The sequence below is a fragment of the Amblyomma mixtum genome, chromosome 2 (genome assembly GCF_055824585.1).
Source record: "Amblyomma mixtum isolate Tamu chromosome 2, ASM5582458v1, whole genome shotgun sequence".
NCBI lineage: Eukaryota > Metazoa > Arthropoda > Arachnida > Ixodida > Ixodidae > Amblyomma > Amblyomma mixtum.
The window spans coordinates 208,692,118-208,701,377 of NC_143013.1; the positions used below are offsets into that span (position 1 = coordinate 208,692,118).

General features: G+C 48.4%; 1 protein-coding gene across 1 annotated transcript; it reads left to right on the forward strand.

Annotated features, from left to right (window-relative positions):
* The first annotated feature begins 5,810 nt into the window (after positions 1-5,810).
* LOC149362417 (uncharacterized) lies at positions 5,811-7,070 on the forward strand. Its single transcript, XM_089568299.1, has one exon. It carries the CDS (start codon positions 5,811-5,813, stop codon positions 7,068-7,070), a length of 1,260 nt encoding a protein of 419 aa, XP_089424425.1.
* Positions 7,071-9,260: the final 2,190 nt, after the last annotated feature.

The window sequence follows — 9,260 nt, forward strand, 5'->3', positions numbered from 1 at the left end:
ACTGTTTTATTATGAAAGTAATGTAAGTGTGCAACAGAAAATACGACCGGCAAAACTCTGAAATCGTAGTTTTGAGCCTTCCTCCATGCTTTGAGCCATCCATGCTTTGAGCCAAAAGAGCTTGATAATAACGCTGGCAAAAAGCTTACTGCTGTATTTTTAAACCCCGATATTAAACCACTAAAAGAATTTAATGTATCGCCAGCCGTCCTGAATAAAACCGAAGCGCAGTGTTTACATAGCACACAACAAAAAAAAATGCAGCAGTTAAAGGGTCAGTCTACTGAATTTTATCGACCATATTTTCTTTGCGGCAACCGATAGCTCTTTACTCAAATTACCGTTTAGCCAGCTGTGGTTCCAAGGAGTGCGGTAGAACATTTTAAAATAGAATTTATTAATATGTGGGAACACATCTGTATGAGATGGTAGTCTCATCTGGCAACCATCTGGATTTCCGCCGCGCGGCGACAAACATGGCGGCGCCCGTCGAAGCCGGACCTCTCGCTTCGGACTGAATTCCCGTTGTTGCTGCCTTTTTCAGTGCGTTCACTGGCCATAAATGGGGCGCCTGTCTTTCGCTTCGTCTCATCTCGCCTATAAGAAAACATATAAGAAATAAATTTGCTTTATTTTAATAATTAGAGCGACGATTCTGCCGCTCCTAGGCTTAAGTGGAGAGTCGGTTTGTTTACAGCAATGGTTCCCGTCCTGACGACCAGATGGCGCCACTATAGGCTGAGTTTATTTTTGCGTCTCTGCTAGCATACGCTGAACTAAAAGTGGGAATGTGCCTGCGTTTTGCGCACGTGTGACTATAAATATTCATGTGATTGACAGAAAAAGTGAGCGGTACGCCTTCTACAGTTTACTAGAACAAAATGTGCGTTTCTCTGACATTGGGGCATACAAATAGTACGTAGTATATTCACTTATGCTTCTACAAAAAAAGACTACCACTTTCTTGAACAAAATGAACGTTTGGGGTCGCCACCATACTTTTTTACGCGACTTTTAACGCCAAAATAAAATATAAATTCCTGCCTAAACCCGGCGCAGACCCCTCGTTATTGATGTTATAGGGTGCCAACTACCAGAATATGCCATTATTTATACACTCATCTCGGTGAGTAGACTGACCCTTTAACACCGGGCGCGGTTTATTTTCAAATAAAATAAGAGGAAGCAAAAGATTTTAAAAATAAACTTAGTAGCCCAATCTAAGGCTAGATTTTCTCAGGCACCACGACTGCGTAATAAGCGCGTGTCATGAAGGTCATACTTCAGTATATTTGAAAAACATTCTGCCGGCTGCTACATATGTACGATTATGACGTAGCGTTTAGACCAGAGGCTGTGCCCTAATTACGCATAATTGTCTCAAAATTTACCGAAGTGATTGGTGGCCAGCGGTGGCCCGGTGTGCTTGCCTGCGCGTCGGCGGCCGACCATTTCCAGGCGTTTGCCAACAGTTGGTAGTTTGCCTTTTGCCAAACAGAGGCCGACACAGCAGTTGGCCAGCCGTTGCCCGATGCTGACCCTATCAAAGTCGACCGAGCATATATCGGCTACCAACTCGAGGCCGGCGAGTTACGAACCATCGCGACCATTGGCCAATTTCTCTTGGGACCCTACCCCTGTCTCTTCTTTGTATCGATACCCTCTTACCTCCCCTTCCTTGCTCTCCTCTCCCTGTCCCTTTCATTTCCGCTAGTATATAGCAGACGCCGCCTCCAGCAGCAATCTTTTCCTTCCATTTTACATTGAAACATTAGAGGGCAGCACAAAAAGGCCGCACAGAACACAGCAGACACACACAACACAGGAAGGGCGCTGCATGACTAACAACTGCTTTATTGTGAAGCCACCCCACACATTATAAAGCCACAATAAACCACGTGACAGTCAGGGAGCCAATGGCGCACGAAGCAAAAGGGGAAAAAATGGGGAGAAGAACAGTACGGTTCATTCGTCCACACGGCCAAAGGCGATATCCAAAGCATATCAGGCGATCACTCAACATGCACTAAAAACACCGAAGCTAAATAAGCAAAGTGAAAATATGAAAAATAGATGAAGCTTTTACAAAACTAGGGAGGCCAACAAGTAGCGTGGCTAAACGGTAAAAAACAAACAAGAATGACCTTGATCAGAACCAGGCGAGCGTATAAGAACAACAAAGCAAAAACTGTGTGACATTCTAAAAACAGATAAAAGCTTTTTTTTCGCAGCTAAACACTAAACAGCTAAAGAAGAGGCAAACCAGGCGCTAAAATTCCCTGAAAGCATCACAGCAAAAGGCAGAGTCAAAGAGGTAAAAGCTTTAAAGTGGCCACGAAGATGAACCATAAGAAAGACACAGGTGTACTGACACGCAGGTATGTGCAACGTAGACGAAACAAACATTTTGTACAGTGTTTTATAGTTTTGTATAAGCTTTATCTGCTTTTATATTTCTACTTTCCTTTTGCTTTGATGTTGTTCTGTGCCGTCTTTTTGCGCTGCCCTGTAATGTTCCAAATATGAATCAACTAGCCCATGCTCAAATGTTAGTCGTTTTATTTGTTATCAGCAATCCCATAATAATAATAATAATAATAATAATAATTAGTGCAAGAAAAAAGGATACCAGCAAAAGCTCAAGCTGGGCTTGTTCGTTCATAGTCTTTTGCAGCGCAACAGGACGACACATAGAGAGAAGACGCAATGCAGCACTACTGTTCTGTGCCATCTGCAAAAGGAAAAGGCATATCCATTGCCAAACCCACCCCATCATTTTTTATACGAACGGTAAGCAAAACAAAGTAGAACGTCACGAGGGAAAGACTCCCTGAAAGTTTACGCTCAGTTTCGGCTTTCCCAAAAAAAACGCATTTTTTTTTGTTTATTAATACCTCAAAGGTGCCGATGTGGGATTGACATGAGGGGTAAAGTCTCAGATCGCCCTGCGAGGCTTCAGAGAATTAATTTTAAAGCTGGACTCTGAAAGGGGCTCTAATAAAGTTGCGGCATGGCCCGAGTTGTTAAACCCGCTGCTCCACGAGTGTTTTCCAACAAGAATTCTTTTAATGCGTTTAGTGGAAGCTGAGTTAAGCTAACTGTTTCACATGCTGCGACCAGAACGAAAATGTTCGGCCTAGTCGGTGACGCCGCAGTGCGGTTTTACCGCGCCACATGCCCTTGGTGCGAAGCGAGGCCAACACTATACCACATAACATGGGAATGCGACAGAAACATATCGTTCCACAAACACGACACACCAAGTGTGGAGCAATGGGAGAGCCGGCTCACCAGCTGCGAGCTAGAGGCCCAAAGGGCACTCATAGCACACGCAAGCGAGGTGGCCAGACTCAGTGGAGCCCTGGACTAGGGGACCACCCAAGGCTAAGGAGGCAACCTCAAGACTTGAAGAGAAGACTTGAAGAAGACCTCCACCGCAGGCTAAATCTTAGAAATCAATAAAGTTTCTACTCACTCACTCGCTGATTGATTTCACATGCAACGCGTACCCAGCGAATTTGGTCGGAGGGACGTGTTTCTCGGTGTTCGCATAGGCAACCGACGATTGAATGCGACAGAAACGCTACACGGAATGTGTTGATGATGTTATGACCAGCGTGGTTTTAGATGCAAGGCAATATTTCGTATGTTTTGATTAGAATAAACAGTTTTGCTTACGCCGCGGCAACAGCTCCCACGTGACCCCACGTCACGCCGTCTCGGCGCTCTCCATCGGTCAGTCGCAGAGCGAACACACCGACGTTGCGATTGAATTCCAACCGGACGGAACTCGATCGCAGGCCGTCTGCGGCAAGACCGACGGCCCTTGTCAGTAGCAGACCGACAGAATTCACAGCGTCGCAGGCGAAAATCGCTTATGTGTAGTCAAAATTTGAATTTCAGCGTCTTCGCACCTTACCGTCTCCTCTCGACACTTTTTGCACGCTGGAAGGTCTGTACTCCTCCGCCGGCCCCACCTCCGGGGGCGGAGCTTCCTGACACCGCCAGAGTTACGTCTTATTGGCCGCGTCCATGGTGGCTGGATGATGTCTGAAAGAATCTAACCAATAGCCACCTCCCAACTAGTAAACGCAGGTGCGAAGGACAGAGGCGAGTACGAGCATGAAAAACTCACCGGGAAGGGCTCGTTAACTTTCGCGCGTGATTGCGGGTTCTCTGCTGCGTGTAGAAGTGTATTACAGTCTAGCCCGTTTAAAACGAAGCCACTTATAGCGAAATAGCGGTTATAACGAAGGGATTTCAATTTCCCATTCCCATTTTTGCATTTTCAATACATTTTGGGTCCGGTTTTAACGAAGTAAATAAGAGCGCGTAAGCGGATATAACGAAGAGATTTAATACCAACCGAAAAATAATCTGCCAATCAACAGATTTTTGCGTCCTTGAGGCGATTTTTTCCGCGAAAATAAGAGCAAAATTCGGCTGACGGCGTCCTTTCGTGGCGTGCTGCGCCGTCCTTGAACGGCGTCACGGCCGTCACGGGAACGAAGCTACCGCGATTGACGTCGCTGCAACCGCTGATGCTGCCGCCGCGACGGCCTGCTTGGAGCAGCTTTGGGATTCCGCTAGCGACTTGAACCTTGTGCCTGCGGGTCTAAGCCACATGGACTTCGTTTTCGCCGACGAAGACCTTGTTGCAACCGAGGACTTGACGACTGAAGAAGTTGCCGGGAGTGTCATGGAAGAGACCTTGGCGGAGAGCGTCTCCGACAGCGAATGCGACGAAACTAGTTGTGCCCCTAAGCCGGTCACCTCCGCAGCGGCCATCGCAGCTGTTGACACGCTACGGATGTACCTCGGGAGTCCGGAGTTCGACCAGATCTTTGATTCGCAGTTGGATGGTATGGAAGCCGCAATCCTGAAGTCCGCACTCGCGAGACGTGTTCAGGGGACGCTGGACGACTTCTTTCAGAGGCAATAAATCGGTATGCCGATGTTTGCATTTTTTTTGTAGTCCGCATATTACGAAATGGCGGATATAGCGAGGTGATTTCCGATTCCCGCCGACTTCGTTATAACCGGGCTAGTCTGTATTTGGCTCAGGTTTTCGTGACAGCACAACGTAGTGATTGAGCGAGTTGATCTGCTCTCCTCGGGAGGTGTTTCAGAGCATTTCAAGAACGGATGTGGTATCGCCTGTTCCGTGGTCTCTAATTCACCATTCATTACAGGGACAGCCCCGCCGCGGTGGATCAGTGGGTACGGCGCTCTGCTGCTGGCCCGAAAGATGCGGGTTCGATCCCGGCCGCGGCGGCCGAATTTCGATGGAGGCGAAATTCTAGAGGCCCGTGTACTGTGCGATGTCAGTGCACGTTGAAGAACCCCAGGTGGTCGAAATTTCCGGAGCCCTTCACTACGGCGTCCCTCATAGCCTGAGTCGCTTTGGGACGTTAAACCCCCAAAAAACCAAACCAATAGACTAAACCATCACAGGGACAATCATAAATCACAGAGACAGCAGCCTCATCGAAGACGAAACTTTTGTAGGTTAGAAAAGACCAAAAATCTAAATACACAAGTGCCGCCATCACCGGTAGGTTTCGCAAATAAAGTGCGTGCGTCGACACCAAGATTTTTTTTTAATGCGGATCCCAAACGGTACGCTGCACTGCCATCCCTTTCAAAACGATGGCAACCCGTTCTTTTCGGTTAGGAGAACGCGGGTATGCATCAAACTTGCGGGAAGATTTTTCATGCATTTTTTTTCGCTGACAGATGTGTCTTTTGTTGTCGGACAAGCGTCGTTTCCTTTCTGACGCACCTCTATTTACAAGCGTGGAGCGGATGACATGGAGTTCGACGGTGGCTACACCGAGATTGTGAGTCGGCGCCTGAAGAGGAAGCTTTCCAAAACCCCGACTGAGTGTGGGCCCAGTGTGCGTACGAAGCGGGCTAACAAGTCCATTGTGACCACGAAGATGCCTAACCAACACAGTGTGAGCAAGAAGACTGCTAACGAGGCCAATGTAAGTGAGCAATCTCTCACTTACACAATTTCATACATGCCTGTTGAGGATTTAGAGAATCTCAACTCCATCAACAGGCAGACTTTGACTCTTCTTCTTGAACGACTGGTTCCGGGCCAAGTCAAAGAAGTGCGTATTAATGCAAGAAGGAATATCCTCTCTGTTGATGTCTCTAGCCAGGCCACCTTGGAGAAGTTGAAGACCGTGTCTGTCCTTGGCAACATACGAGTCCGCTCGTTCTTCGCTCATGGACTTAACACTACTGCTGGTGTGATTTCTGACGTGGACATAGAGATCAAGGATATGGACTTGGTGCAACTGCTATCAAGTTCTGTTCGCATAACTGACATCCACCGTTTCGGCCAATCACGGTGTGTCAAACTAGTGTTTGAGGGTACTACTTTACCATCCCATGTGAAAGTGGGTTTTGTGAGGCACCCAGTGCGTCCTTATGTGCCCCGACCGGTGCAGTGCCGAAAATGCCAGAAGATTGGACATGTAAGTGCTGCGTGTACGAGCACTAAAGCATGTCCGCGTTGTGGTGGCGTGCACGAGGGGCCTACATGTGCGATTGAGCCTCCAGTTTGTGCCAACTGCAAAGGTCCTCATGAGGCAACGTCTAGGGAATGTCCGAAGGTGAAAACAGAGATGAAGATCTTGAAGAAAATGGTGAGAGACCATTCTACTCACCGAGAAGCAGCAATCGCGGTACGTCGCTCCAGGAGGAGGACACGAAACCGGCAGAAGAAATTGAGCTCAGTAAATGACGTGTCAATACATCAGGAGGACCGAGACCACTCTGCCGCGCAGAAGCCACCGCCTCCAGCTCCGCAAGAGCCAAGACTGTCAACCACCCAGGAGGACTCCGCAGAGTGGCCACCTCTACCATCGCGTACTGTAAGCTCTGTGACACGTCCGCCTGTGCGTCCGCCGGATGTGTCTACAACAGATGATCAAATCAGGGCGATGCTGAAACAGCTGATAGGCACCTTACGGCTGATAATTGCTGGAGTGGACACGCCATATGCTAAGGCTGCTGTACAAATTTTAGACGCTATTGAACCGGTACTTGCCACCCTTTAATAGCAGTCAAAAATTATGGCTCTACCGTCGTCAGCACCCTCACTACAGGAGAGAATCTCTCGATCGGCAGTATTACAATGGAATGCTCGAGGTCTGCGAGGCCGCCTAGCAGATTTCAGGCAGAGGATTTTCAAGTACCGATTTCCAGTGCTTGTAATATGTGAGCCTAATATCACATCTCCTTTTCGACTGTCTGGTTATGAAAGTTTCCTCTCTGAAGCGGCTGGGCATTTGAGCAAGGTACTACTATGCGTCCGTCGTGACCTCACTTACTTTCGGCATCAAATTCCTGGGGGCAGTAGCAACGAGGCGCACAATCTCTATTATAGGTGGCTACATACCACCAAGGGGTCGATTTGATGCCCTACGACTACAATCGCTACTCGGCAGCGTTTCAGAGCCCCATATAATAGTAAGAGATTTCAATGCGCATCACCACGCCTGGGGAAGCGCCATTACGAACGTTCGAGGACGGGATATCGCCACGTTCATGGACAATGCAGATCTTGTTTTGCTCAATGATGGCGCGCCGACATTTCTACGAGGGACTACCTACAGCAGCTGCCTAGACCTTGCATTTGTATCCAGGCGCCTCTCATCGTTCACAACGTGGTGTGCTGATATTGAAACTTATGGAAGTGACCACATACCAACGTATGTGCATCTACGGTGGTTTCACCGTCTTCCAAATGCCAAAATACGTTGCACCGACTGGAGTGCTTTCCGCATTGCTCTAGAAGAAACCTGTGGTAACCTCGCTGATCCAACAGATGTGGAACAGCGTATTATTTCGGCCATGCAAGATACAACGCGCAACATCTCAGCGCCCAATTCCACAGCTCCAGTGGATGTGATCTACGCGCAGCTTCGGGCGATTCGTCGGCGCGCAGAAAGAAAATATCGGAGGACAAAGGATGTCTCGGATCTCCGGGCCTCTCGACGTGCCCAGAAGCAAATACAGCGCTATTTGGAGAACCTAGGCAAACAACGGTGGCGGTCATTTTGCAGCAGATTGGATCCCCGCAAACCACTCTCCAAAATCTGGCACGTCGTTCGAGCACTGCCGACATTTCCCCAGCAGAAACACCCTTTCCGTGCATTGGCACTTTATGAAAGACGGCAAGAACTAGAGGTGGCAGAGGATTTCTGTTCGAGAATTGCCGGAAGCGCTTCTTCACCTCGGCAGCATCGATGTGCTCCCCCCACGATGGACGATCGACTGGACATCCCCTTCACAATTCAAGAACTGAAAGCGGCTCTTTCTGCTTGTACGCATCCTTCATCCCCAGGACCTGATGGAATAACATACAATGCGCTTCGTCATCTAGGCCCACAGGTAATGGAAGCCCTCTTAACATTGTTCAACCACTCTTGGGCCTCTGCCACTGTTCCACAGCAGTGGAAAAGAAGCCGCATTGTGGCCTTGCTCAAACCAGGGAAATCGCCACTCGACTTAGCATCCTACAGACCAGTAGCTCTGGCAAGTTGTATTGGCAAGACGATGGAGCGTATGGTGCTAACCCGTCTAGAATGGTTCCTTGAAAAACGTGAACTGTACCCTTCCACAATGACGGGTTTCCGCAAAGGCCGGTCTGCCATCGACAGTGTAATTGATCTCGTGTCAACGGTAGAACATGAAAAACGCCGTCACAGGTTGACTGCTGCTCTTTTCCTCGACATCAAGGGCGCATTCGATAATGTTCAGCATGATGCAGTACTAAATGCACTCGATGAATGTGGCATAGGCGGACGTCTACACAATTGGATTGCAAGCTATTTGACAAACCGGACAGTCTACATGGAAACTCTTGAAGGAGACACAGCAGATCATCATGTTGCTTGTGGTGTTCCTCAGGGAGGAGTGCTTAGTCCAACATTGTTCAATCTCGTGCTCATTGGCCTTTTCAAACAACTGCCGAAGACTGTTTCGATATCCGCCTACGCAGACGATATTTGCATATGGACATCAAGTGTCACGCGTCCCCAAGTGCAAGCAAGATTGCAGCGTTCGGTTTCCATTACGTCTGCGTACTTGCGCCGTCAGGGGCTTGAACTTTCGCCAACTAAAAGCGTAGCATTGGCTTTCACACGCAAGTTAATGGCGTGGTATCCGGTCACAATCGACGGGCAAATTGTTCCATACGTAACACATCACAAATTCTTAGGTGTTACGATAGACCGTGACCTGTC